This window comes from Bison bison, unplaced genomic scaffold (assembly GCF_000754665.1).
Source record: "Bison bison bison isolate TAMUID 2011002044 unplaced genomic scaffold, Bison_UMD1.0 scf7180017864295, whole genome shotgun sequence".
In the NCBI taxonomy this organism is placed as follows: Eukaryota; Metazoa; Chordata; class Mammalia; order Artiodactyla; family Bovidae; genus Bison; species Bison bison.
In genome coordinates this window covers 1,243,314-1,255,806 of record NW_011494867.1, presented here as the reverse complement: position 1 = coordinate 1,255,806, position 12,493 = coordinate 1,243,314, and the positions used below count along the sequence as shown (strand labels likewise).

General features: G+C 48.3%; 1 protein-coding gene across 2 annotated transcripts in view; it reads left to right on the top strand.

Annotated features, from left to right (window-relative positions):
* PDPR (pyruvate dehydrogenase phosphatase regulatory subunit) overlaps nucleotides 1–12,493 on the top strand; it is a 45,532-nt gene that overhangs the window by 16,725 nt on the left and 16,314 nt on the right. For both annotated transcript variants that reach the window (XM_010850731.1, XM_010850730.1), the window contains exons 4-14: nucleotides 870–951; nucleotides 1,043–1,206; nucleotides 1,988–2,109; nucleotides 2,853–2,970; nucleotides 3,707–3,856; nucleotides 6,040–6,232; nucleotides 8,411–8,535; nucleotides 10,171–10,326; nucleotides 10,800–10,933; nucleotides 11,307–11,455; nucleotides 11,908–12,020. In XM_010850731.1, coding sequence (XP_010849033.1) covers nucleotides 870–951; nucleotides 1,043–1,206; nucleotides 1,988–2,109; nucleotides 2,853–2,970; nucleotides 3,707–3,856; nucleotides 6,040–6,232; nucleotides 8,411–8,535; nucleotides 10,171–10,326; nucleotides 10,800–10,933; nucleotides 11,307–11,455; nucleotides 11,908–12,020 — 1,506 coding nt within the window. The remainder of the gene's footprint in view (nucleotides 1–869; nucleotides 952–1,042; nucleotides 1,207–1,987; nucleotides 2,110–2,852; nucleotides 2,971–3,706; nucleotides 3,857–6,039; nucleotides 6,233–8,410; nucleotides 8,536–10,170; nucleotides 10,327–10,799; nucleotides 10,934–11,306; nucleotides 11,456–11,907; nucleotides 12,021–12,493) is intronic.

Here is a 12,493-nt window from a genome sequence, read left to right as displayed (position 1 = left end):
GGGACAAACATTGACTGTAATTAGCAAGTTTATTTTTCACAGGGGTATGAACATTTCTGCTTTCTGTGTATTGTAAGATTGAGCAAAGGTGTAAATATATTGAGGATACATCTACCACTTATAAAAAACAGGCTCTGAAATTTCAGTTCTCCAAAGTTAACAATCTTGTCATGTCAGCAAAGGCCATATTTATCTGATGATTTCAAAGGAATAAGAAAATACTTAAATTATCGTGACTCTTTCCTTTTAAAAAGACATCTGACTGATTCAAGCTTTTCTTCATGAGAACTGATAAGACATTGCACTCAGGATTGTCATTGACTCAGGGGTCGTAGTGGTCACATCCAGTACGTTGACTGCAAACAGCAGGAATCGCCCAGGGCTAAGCTGGGCAACAAGGAGCTTCTGGAAGGCCACTAGGGCCTGTGGAGTGGGAGGCGGCTGCCAGCTGGAGGCAGGGTGGAGCCGGGTGGTGAGGACCCAGGCCCTCAGCTGGAAGGGGGGTGGGCTGGCCGGGACGCTGCTGCTCCTGAGATGAGAGGAGGGACCTCCGCCTTCTCTCCTGGCTCAAGCCCGTGTTCCAGGAGGCCAGACCGGCTGAGCGCAGGTCACAGGCCTGCGGCTGCACTAGGGGCGGCCATCGCCACAGTTATGTGCCCACCAAGGACCGAGGAGAAAGGGCCTGGTTACCCAAAGTGGTGAAGGAGGGAGGGGTCGCAGTTCCTTCCCCCGCAGAGCTGTGAGCTGAGCCCGTCTGGGTGGTGGCAGTCCAGGACTCCCCGAGAGTGGCCCGCCTGAGTCTGGCGGGCTCCCACTGTGCCCCCGCAGGTGGCCCGGTCTGTCTGAGTTTGGGCTGCTTCTCCTTCCAGGTTACACTAGGACGGGCTCCATCTTTCTGGCCCAAACTCAGGACCGGCTCATCTCCCTGAAGCGCATCAACTCGAGGCTGAAGTACGTATGAGGCTGAGCCCGTCCCGACTTCCTGTCAGCTGACCTCTGCGGAGGCCGGGGAATGTCATTGTGCCCCTGTGTTCTGTGCCAGTGTCATAGGCATCCCCTGCGAGATCATCTCCCCCAAGAAAGTGGCCGAGCTGCACCCTCTGCTCAACGTGCACGACCTGGTGGGGGCCATGCACGTCCCCGAGGACGCAGTGGTGTCCTCCGCCGACGTGGCGCTCGCCCTGGCCAGTGCCGCCTCCCAGAGCGGTGAGTGGGCGCGGGGTGAGGAGAGGGGCGGCCTCAGGAGAGCGGCTCAGCGGCGGCAGGGGCACCAGCCAGCCTCTGCATGGAACTCTGGCTCGCGGCTCTGAGTTTGTGTCTCAGCGCGGTACCTGTCAGCACGGTTTCCCTCAGGGCCACGCGTTTCTTGTTAAGTATCCTAGGCACTGCCTTCGGTCCTGCTTAGAGCATTTTAGGTGTAAGGGCCTTTTTCCCTCCACAGGACTTGAGACGCTCCAAGGCTGGCACATGCCTTGGGGATTTAATGCGCAGCTGCGGTCGTGTCCCGCGTTGGAGTGAACGAGGGGAAGGCTAATCCGCCCTGGTGTCTGCTCTGGATGAGCGGCTTGGTGGTGTGGGTCGACCAGGATTGAGGAGGCCCTGTGGCACTGCTTCTCCTGCCCCTTTTATGATCCCTGGGTGTTTGTTTGGCTGCGCCATGCCCCTTGTGGGCCTTCGATTCCCAGCCGGGACGGAACCCCGGCCCCTGCAGTGGCAGCGTGGACCGGAGCCACCGGACCGCCAGGGGAGTCCCACGATCCCTGAAATTTCATTATGTACTTCACTTGGTTTGTTCAGTTGGCCTGGTCTTTTTAGTCTTGGGAAAGGCCCATTTCTGCCATCTCAGGATGTGGTTCCAGGAGTGTTTTGGATTCCAAAGTTAAAGCATGGACCTGGCCTTTTCAGTGTTTGTTGAGAAGCTGCTGCAAATGCCTGACTCTGAGACAGCAGATGACAACTCCCCAACTCTGTGTTTACCTTGGGACAGGTGTTCAGATCTATGACCGGACAAGTATTCTTCATGTTATGGTCAAAAAAGGTCAAGTCGCGGGCGTGGAGACAGATAAAGGACAGATCCAGTGCCAGTACTTTGTCAACTGTGCTGGTCAGGTAGGTTAGTGACAAGACTGGGTCGCTGACTTTCTTATTTAACTTTGTCTCCAGGATTTTGGGGTACAGAGATAAGGCTAGTTTTCTGATGGACCAAGCGGGGCTCACTGTTTCTTCTGTGGCCGGGAGAACTCGGAATCCCCTCCTCCAAACGGGAAGCCTGCCCTCGCCCCTCGCGTGGAAGCCGGGCGCCATCCCCCTCCTCCCCGGCCGAGGGGCAGCCCTGCTCAGGGAGGCCCGGAGAGTGAGTGCAGACAGCGCTCGGTCCCTGCTCCGGGCTGTGTGGTGGCTCGTGTCATCCCGCCACCCAGCAGACGAGCGTTGGGGTGCCCCTGTGTCGGGAGCGTGGGTTCCGTGTCAGGACCCTAAACCCTGCAGCTCTGAAGGCAGACTGTCCCTTGCCCCCCCTCCACGGTCTTAGGGGCATCCAGGAGTACTTGCCACCACGTGGAGGTCTTTGTGGTTGGTGTTTGGGGTTCGCAGGGCCTGTCTCCCCACGGCTCCTCTTCCGAGCTGGTGGCTCTGTCTTCTCGGCTCAGAAAGCAGATTCCGTGGCTCACCCAGTACAGAGTTGCTCCCCTCCAAAAATGATAGGAACTAAAGCTGGGAGTCAGCTTCCCACAGCTGACGTGGGAGCGGGAGCGCCCAGGAGCCGCTCGAAATGATACTCGTCTCAAGAGGCTGCCCTTGCTCATGCGTCTTTCTGTTCCTCTCCACCCACCCATCCCTCTGTATGTCTGTAGTGGGCATACGAGCTGGGTCTGTGCAGCGAGGAGCCGGTTAGCATCCCGTTACACGCCTGCGAACACTTCTACCTTCTGACTCGCCCCTGGGAGACCCCGCTGCCGAGCAGCACGCCAAGTGAGGACTGCACTTTGTTTCCACTCTTGTCTCCTCGCCCCTGTTCCGTCCTCTGTCAAGAAGGCTTTCTGCTGAGGACAGACTGCACCCAGAAGAGTCCTTTCACTTCTTTTCTGGAGCATGTTACAGGGCGGTGGACCCCGTTCTAACTTGACTTGAATGTCTCTTTATGAAAGGATGGCCAAAGTGGGCGTACCATTTGCTTCTTTGTTTGCAAGCTAACTGTAGTCCCAGGCAGAAGTCTGAATTGTGCATATTTGGAGTGTAACCTAGAGTTGACATAATGCTACCCATTGTGGAGATGTCACAGTTGAGCTCTAAACTCGGGCTGTTCAGTGACTCCCAGTGCTGTAGGGAGGGTTCACTACCACTCTGAGGTCTTCATCCCTAAAGTGGACTCTGCAGCCCCCTCTGTGAGGCTTTCATGTGGCACAGTGGCAGTTATGTGGTTTGATCTTGAGAACTTTTCTAGGTCAAAGTGTCTAGGTAAGTGATTGGTATAGGGGTAATCTGAAAAACGGTTTCCACGATAAATCTGGAAGGAGCATCCTCACCCATACCAGGAAAAGCATTTTAGAGCTAATGATGCTTGTGTTTACTGAACGCTGCCTGGTTAATAAGGGCAATTTTAGGTGTTTTTGTTTAACTTCTTTTTCTGTCCATGTAGACAGCTGGCTTGCCTCTAAACCCTGTGTTCTCTTCTGCTCCCCACCCCCTTGTCATTTTTCCCTCTCAGCTGTTGTAGATGCCGATGGAAGAATTTATATTCGGAACTGGCAGGGTGGCATCCTGTCAGGGGGCTTTGAGAAAAACCCAAAACCAATTTTCACTGAGGGCAAGAACCAGCTGGAGATTCAGAATCTGCAGGAAGACTGGGATCATTTTGGTATGTAAACTAGATTTTAACATGAGAGCCTTGTATTTGTCTAAGATGTTATACATTAAAGCCTTTTCAGGAACACAGGCATGTCTCATTTTATTGTGCTTTGCAGATACTGAGTTTTTTTAATAAATCGAAGGTTTGTGGCAAACACTGCGCTGAACAAGTCTATTGGCACCATTTTCCAACAGCATTTTCTGACTTTGCATCTCTTGAATTTTGGCAATTACAGTAATACTTCAGGCTTTTTCACTGTTATGTGTGTTATTGGATCTGTGATTTGTAATCTGTGTATTTCTTCAGTCATCTGTTTATTGTATTAATGATCTATCTGTTGTATCAGTGATCTATCTATTGCAAAAGATAAGACTCGCTGAAGGTTCGAATAATAGCATATTTTAGCAGTAAGGTTTTTTTTTTTACCTTTTTATAGTTTTAATAATATACTGAAGTCTGAGTGGAAGTGGTTTTTAATGGCGTTTTTGAGATAAAATTGATGTACACAATATACAAGTTTCATGTGTACAAACAACAGAGCAGTTCTCAACTTTTTAAGGTTATGTTCCATTAATAGTTATGAAATACTATATTCTGTGTTGTACAATACATCCTTGTAGCTTATTTATTTCCTACATAGTACTTTGTACCTCTGTACCCCCTCCCCTTATCTTGCCCCTTCCCACTTCTCTCTCCCACTGATAACCACAAGGCTGTATCCGTTTCTTTTCTGTTACATTCTCTAGTTTCTTTTCTTTTTAGATTCTACATATAGGTGATAACATACAGTATTTGTCTTTCTCTGACTCATTTCACTAAACATAATACCTTTCAAGTCTGTCCATGTTGTTGTAAGTAGCAAAAACAGACTTTTGAATAGCTGCAGAGCAGTCCATTGTATATATATACACCACATCTGTTGATGGACACTTGGTATGTATATTGGTATTGTGTTTTTGCTTTTTTTGTTTTTGGTGTTCTTTTCCCCACAAGGCTTGCATGATTTTAATATCCTGGCCAGCTGTTGAACTCCATGCACACACCAGTGAAAGTGTTGGGGTCCTAACCCTGGACTCCCAGGGAATATCCTGTCCATTGGTTTTTTTAGACATAATTCTATTGAACATGTAATACAATATAATTTTTGTATGTGCTGTAACATAATTTTTATATGCACTGAGGGAACCAAAACATTCACATAACTCACCATGTTGCCGTATTCACTTTATACAGTAGTCTGGAACCAGATCAAGGTATACCTGTGGTTCCTTATTTGATCTTTGTAACAACCCCATTTGGTTGTGCACAGAGGCTGTCTGGTCTAAGGATACAGTTAATGGCAAGCTGATTCAGAGACCTAAAATTAAAATCGTGGTTAATTTTGCCTTCTCACTTTTTTGCCTAAACTCATTACTGAAATTTTAGGCTAGGAGGAAACTTACTTTTATTTTTTTGGAAACCTTCTTTTGATAGGACTTCATTTAAGATAGAAGAGGATTTTTAAAAGCGAAATTGTTAATATGTTCTTTTACTCAATTTTTAAATAATTTTAATTTATTTAATAGGCAATATAATCATTAATTCCAAATTCAAAAGGTATGAAAGGGTCTGTCATGAAGAGTGTCCTTTCTTCCACTTGAACTTAATTTTTTTTTTCCTTAATTTGGGGAAATTTCAGACTTTTACAAGTGAAGAGAATAACATACAGACATCTCATGTCCCTGCCAGCCGGCTTCAGTCTGGCTTCATCTTGATCCCTGTCCACTGGATCTTTCCCGGGTGATGGACTGACCATAAAACAAGCTGAGGATCTGTCTTTTGCAGCTGTTAGAACATAGGAAAATTCTGCCTTTTATTGCGTATCTCTTTGGGGGCCTTTTAATTAAGAGCTTTTGTCCTACCATTGATGCCTGTAAGAGTTTATTTGGGGGCCACACATAGTATCTGCTCTTCCATAGCACCTTTTCTTTCTACAGAGTATCTTTTTTTCTCTGTCTTTATGACAAGAACTTTGTAGGGATGTCCTGTAATTCCACCAAGGCTTCTGCTTCTGATAGATGGCCCAGTTGGCTCTTCTCAGAAAACCTCCCCCAGACACTTTGGGAAAGGAGCGGGAGGTGAGGCGTGTAGGGGAAGGCAGTTTTGAGGCCCCTCAAGCTGAGGACTGGGTTTGGGTCTGTTGTGTCGCTCAGAGCCCCTGCTGAGTTCCCTGCTGCGTCGGATGCCACAGCTGGAGACGCTGGAGATTGTGAAGTTGGTGAACTGCCCCGAGACCTTCACCCCAGACATGCGGTGCATCATGGGCGAGTCTCCCTCAGTGCGGGGCTACTTCGTCCTGGTGGGAATGAACTCTGCAGGCCTTTCGTTTGGTGGAGGAGCTGGAAAGTAAGTCCTTCCCACTCAGACTCGGCTTGCTGGGCTTCCTTCCTTTCTTCTTGTTCACATGGTCTGTGATGTACTTAATCCAGCACGTTCGCAGTAAGCGGACAACACGTGTCCGTAGAGAGCTGTCCCTGTAAAGGTACTCGCCCCTTGTTGCAGGCACGTCACTGTTAACCCCTTTTTTGGAGTTAACCTGGGAACCAGTGGCGTGTTCGTCTGTACTACTTCAGTCATAACAAAATGTTGGTCCTTTGAATGTGTTTGTTTGAGTTTGGAAGTAGTGATGGTGAGTGGAGTACAAGATCATGCTCATCACCTAAGTTTTTATTTTAAAATTTGGTACTAATAAAAATAAAGCCAGTGTCAAAAGGACAATACTATAAAATTCCACCTATTTGAATACATAAGAGTAGTACAGTTCATAGAGACAGACTCGGATGGTGGTTGATGGGAGTGCAGGGGGTGGTCTCTGTTTACTGGATGTAGTTTGTTTGGGAAGTGAAAAGAATTCTGTAGGTGAATGGTGGTGATCATTACAGACAGTGTGAAAATACTTAACATCCCTGATGTATGTACTTGTAAATGGTTGAGATGGTAAATTTCATATTGTCTGTATTTTATCACAGTTTAAAAAAATTTTTAATTAACTGACCAGAAAGTATACTTGGGTGAAATGTAGTATGGCTCTGAAGACAGTTATGGATTAGAAGTTACCAAAAATGTTTGGAGCAAAAGTGATATGGCCATATAACTATATAACCTCCTGAGATGACTGTTTTACAGGGGGAAAAAAAATCAAAACGTATAGAGTACATTTGTATGTTTATTTTAGTCTTATTTCTTCATGCCTCTTGAGAAATTTGTACGCAGGTCAGGAAGCAACAGTTAGAACTGGACATGGAACAACAGACTGGTTCCAAATAGGAAAGGGAGTACGTCAAGGTTGTATATTGTCACCCTGCTTATTTAACTTATATGTAGAGTACATCATGAGAAATCCTGGGCTGGAAGAAGCACAAGCTGGAATCAAGATTGCCGGGAGAAATATCAATAACCTCAGATATGCAGATGACACCACCCTTATGGCAGAAAGTGAAGAGGAACTAAAGAGCCTCTTGATGAAAGAGGAGAGTGAAAAAGTTGGCTTAAAACCCAACATTCAGGAAACTAAGATCATGGCATCTGGTCCCATCACTTCATGAAATAGATGGGGAAACAGTGGAAACAGTGTCAGACTTTATTTTTCTGGGCTCCAAAATCACTGCAGATGGTGACTGCAGCCATGAAATTAAAAGACGCTTACTCCTCGGAAGGAAAGTTATGACCAACCTAGATAGCATATTCAAAAGCAGAGACATTACTTTGCCAACAAAGGTTCGTCTAGTCAAGGCTATGGGTTTTCCATTGGTCATGTATGGATGTGAGAGTTGGACTGTGAAGAAGTCTGAGCGCTGAAGAATTGATGCTTTTGAACTGTGGTGTTGGAGAAGACTCTTGAGAGTCCCTTGGACTGCAAGGAGATCCAACCAGTCCATTCTGAAGGAGATCAGCCCTGGGATTTCTTTGGAAGGAATGATGCTAAAGCTGAAACTCCAGTACTTTGGCCACCTTATGCGAAGAGTTGACTCATTGGAAAAGACTCTGATGCTGGGAGGGATTGGGGGCAGGTGGAAAAGGGGACGACAGCTGATGAGATGGCTGGATGGCATCACTGACTCGATGGACGTGAGTCTGAGCGAACTCCGGGAGTTGGTGATGGACAGGGAGGCCTGGTGTGCTGTGATTCATGGGGTCGCAGAGTCGCACACGACTGAGCGACTGCACTGACTGACTGACTTCATGCGTGTGTACTGAGTCACTCAGTCATGTCTGACTCTGCGACTCTGTAGACTGTAGCCCACCAGGCTCTGCTGTCCGTGGGATTTCCCAGGCAAGAATACTGGAGTGGGCTGCCACGCCCTAATTCTTCCCAGGCAGTCTCACCATTAGTGCTCATGTCCTCATGGTGGTCTTGTGAGAGCAGTAGGTGGATCTCATTTGCTTCCTCCAGAAGTTAAGGAATTAGAAAATCGTTCAGCCAGTCTTGACAAGACAGGGTCTTTCGAGCCCATTGGTGCTTGAGTCCTAGTCCCACGCTGAATGTCACAGTGCTGAGAGGCCTGGCAACTTCCCCCTTTGCAGGTACCTCGCTGAGTGGATGGTGTACGGCTACCCCTCGGAAAACGTCTGGGAACTGGACCTGAAGCGGTTTGGAGCCCTCCAGAGCAGCCGAACCTTCCTGCGCCACCGTGTCATGGAGGTCATGCGTGAGTGAAGCTGCGTCCCCACTGCCCCTCTCCACAGGCATCTCACTGGCTCTGTCTCCACAGGGGTGGATTCTTCCTCGGTTCTTCGGCAGTCGCTTCAAGTTGGGCTCCTGGCGTTTGACCGTTTCAGGCCTGCGTTGGGGGCATTATGCCCACGACGTGTGTGAACTGTTTAGTGTGCTGTACAGTACTTACTCTGTGACCAGGAAGTGGACCGGGACGTACGGGGGTCACTCCTGTCGGGCTCGCAGCAGCAGCTTCTTGAGCATTCTCGTCTTTGCCTTCTTTTCACTGTGCTGTGTCACAGTGAATGCTCGCTCCCCACTTGGTCTTTGAGATCGTGGTTTGCTTTCCAAGGCAGAGAATTTGTCAAGTTAGTCTCAAAGCACAAGTGACTCTCATCATCAACCCACCATATGCTCACCAGATAGGAAATCACTTCTCATGTAAATACCAGACATGCATTCCTGCTTTCTCTTTGTTTTTGCTTCTGACTTGGAAGGATTACTGTCTTGTCTTGGCTTTTTATTTCCCAGTGAGCCCTTTAGAGATAGCTTTAAATATATATATATATATACACATATATGTTTACGAATAATTTATTCATTTTTGGCTGTGCTGGTGTTCGGCGCTGCGTGCGGGCCTTTCTCAGTTACGGCAGGGAGGGCTGCTCTGCTGTGGTGCAGTGGCTTCTCTTTGCAGAGCGCAGAATCCAGGCCAAACCGGCTTCAGTGGTTGTGCCGGGCTGGTAGCCGTATGTGTGACTGCCAAGATTTTTTATTTTCTGTGCAAATTGTAATGAAACTTGAGCTTCTTGAAGATATAGCACTTTGGGGGCCCTTCTCTGATTCTCATGAGTTGGAAGTTTCAGGCATGACAGAAAATGGGGAGTTGGAAGGTAGAACCTAAAGCCCAGAAGAGCTCTGGGCAGTTCAGAGAGGGCAGCACGCTTGCTTCTGCCTCAGCGAAGTACCTCTTATTTGGCCTTGTGTGAAGTCCAGTCTTCTCTCTGGAAGACACTAAAGATCATGCTCTTTCTGGATATTTTTACTTACTACTGTTGCAGATTGGACATTAGGAGAAGTGAATCCTGCCCCTAGCTTTGTTACGTAACAATGTCAGTGGGACAAACTGCAACCTGTCAGATTCCAGAGCCACCATATCAAGTACGCTGTGTGCCCTTTTGCTTCAGAAATGGTTAAATACTAGGGCAAGTGTGCGACAGGTCTGAGACTCCAACCACACAGGCACTGGAAAGAAGCAGGTGCCAATGTTTCACACTATGTAACCTCCTGTGTCCCGTGTAGACGTGAGCTTCATCCCCGCTGGGAGCTTGGCAAGGTTTAGAACCCTTTCTGCTATTGTTCCCACCTGCTAGCTTAAAAATAATTATAAACAAAGATCTGGAGTCGTGACGTGACTCACAGCTGTATAACTCTGTGGAGGGGCGACACCAGCTCTTACAATGCAATCCTTTCTTCTGGAACATTCCTGTCACACTAGGTATTGTTGGGAAGTTGGGCTACAGCAGCCTGGAAAGCATGCTCTTTTGAATGGAAGCAACTCCAGAGTCTCGTGGATATGGGTGCTCAGCTCTGTGGCTTGGGCTCTCACGGGCTGCTCTTCATCTCCTAGCTCTGCTCTACGACCTGAAGGTTCCCCGTTGGGACTTCCAGACTGGAAGGCAGTTACGCACCTCTCCTCTCTATGACCGGCTGGACGCGCAGGGAGCCAGGTGGATGGAGAAACATGGATTCGAGAGGCCAAAGTACTTCATACCACCAGACAAGGGTAAGAAGGCACGTTCTCATATTTGTTCTTTTTGTCCTAAGAATAATAAATCTTGGTTTGGTCTGGTTTTAAATCATGGATTTTGGGCTGTGTCTGGTCTCTGTTGCCGAGCTGGGGCGCTCTCAGCTGCGCCCGTGGGGGCCGCGCTCCGGTTGTGGTGCGCGGGTCTCGTTGCAGAGCACAGGCTCTAGGGCACGGGCTCCGGGAGTTGTATGCACAGGTTTAGTTGCTCCATGGCATGTGGGATCTTCCTGGGTCAGGAATCAAGCCTGTGCCCCCTTATTGACAGGCAGATTCTTAACCACCGGACCACTAGGGAAGTCCTAAACCTTATTTTTAAATCAGTATAGCTCGACTGTGTTCCTGGGAGAATAAATAATAAAAACCAATTATACTGTCCTAAGCTATCAAGGAAACTCACCAGGACAAATCCCCTCCTTTTCCTTCTTCCTTTGGTTTTCTCTGTCCTATAGACCTCCTGGCCTTGGAGCAGAGCAAGACTTTCTATAAGCCAGACTGGTTTGAGATTGTGGAGTCCGAAGTCAAGTGCTGTAAGGAAGCCGTGTGTGTCATTGACATGTCCTCTTTCACAAAGTTTGAAATAACAGTAAGTATTTGAGAACCAAAGGAACAGACTTGGAAACATGCATGTTTATTATCTGCCTCTTGTTTATCATCTGTCACTTCAAAACTGATTCTGTAAGAACTCGGGTATATTTTAGTGTGTCAACTGAATTATAACATTTTCGGGAATTTGTAGCTCTTTGTTTCTGATTCTTTCTCTGCTTGTAGAGGCCCATTTGACACTAGAATCCGTAGCTAGCTTACCTGAGCTCCTTGCAGTGGGGTGAATCTGCAGATGTTGTTGCACGAGGGCCAGCTAGTTGAATTTTCTCAGCAAGTGGCCTTGCACGTCAGGCCTCATTGCCAGCCAGAGGTTCTTACATCTGTTATCTCTGTTTCATTCCCCAACCCTACAGTCCACCGGGGATCAGGCATTAGAAATTCTCCAGTACCTCTTCTCCAACGACCTTGACGTGCCCGTGGGCCACATCGTGCATACCGGCATGCTCAACGAGCGTGGTGGGTACGAAAATGACTGCAGCATAGCCCGGCTGAGCAAGCGCAGGTGAGCCAGGCCCCGCCCCGCTCCCTCCGCACATGGCCCTAGAGGGCGTGGCCACTTCAGCAGGACCCCATTAATAACACTGAGAACAAAAAACATTTCATTAATGCATGGCCTGTTCATCAGCAGCACCCGTGCATGCGCACGCACACACACACACCCCACTTCACCCCCCGATGAGGAGGGGGAAAAAAACGCACCAGATTATTTAAAACCTAGTGTGGAGAATTAGTTATTCTACTTGGAGAAAGTGCCTTATCTTACGTTAGTAGGCTGTGTGATTTCTTGGCACTAGCAGGACGCCAGAACCTTGCTTTGTCCTGATGTGGTGTGTCCTGAAAGTGAAGAGACCACTGGCCACGTTCTGTCCATTGCTTTGACTCTAGCTGAGAACCCACTGCTTCCTGATCATTCTTCTGCCGCCTGGTTTTGATTACTTTTGGTCTCACTTTCAGTTTCTTCATGATTTCTCCAACCGACCAGCAGGTCCATTGTTGGGCTTGGCTTAAGAAGTACATGCCAGAAGACAGCAACCTGATTCTGGAGGATGTCACCTGGAAATACACTGGTAAGGGGCCCTCCAGGGTCAGGCGGCCCGCTGGGGTCAGGGGGCCCTCCGGGGTTGGCCGGCCCCGTAATCCAGGTTTGTCTTCTCCATTTGCCTTCTTCATGTCTGATGTTCAGGAGTATCAGAATTAGCCTCTTGTAAGAGGCTCCTGGTCATAGCCAATCGATCCCTAGCGCTTCCCCACGTTGTAAGTAAAGCATGGGATGACGTATTGCTCCTCTGTGTTATTACTGCTGTATCCCCTATAGTCAGCATCAGATCAGATCAGATCAGTCGCTCAGTCATGTCCAACTGTTTGCGACCGCATGAATCACAGCACGCCAGGCCTCCCTTTCCATCACCAACTCCCAGAGTTCACTCAGACTCACGTCCATCCAGTCAGTGATGCCATCCAGCCATCTCATCCTCTGTCGTCCCCTTCTCTTCTTGCCCCCAATCCCTCCCAGCATCAGAGTCTTTTCCAATGAGTCAAC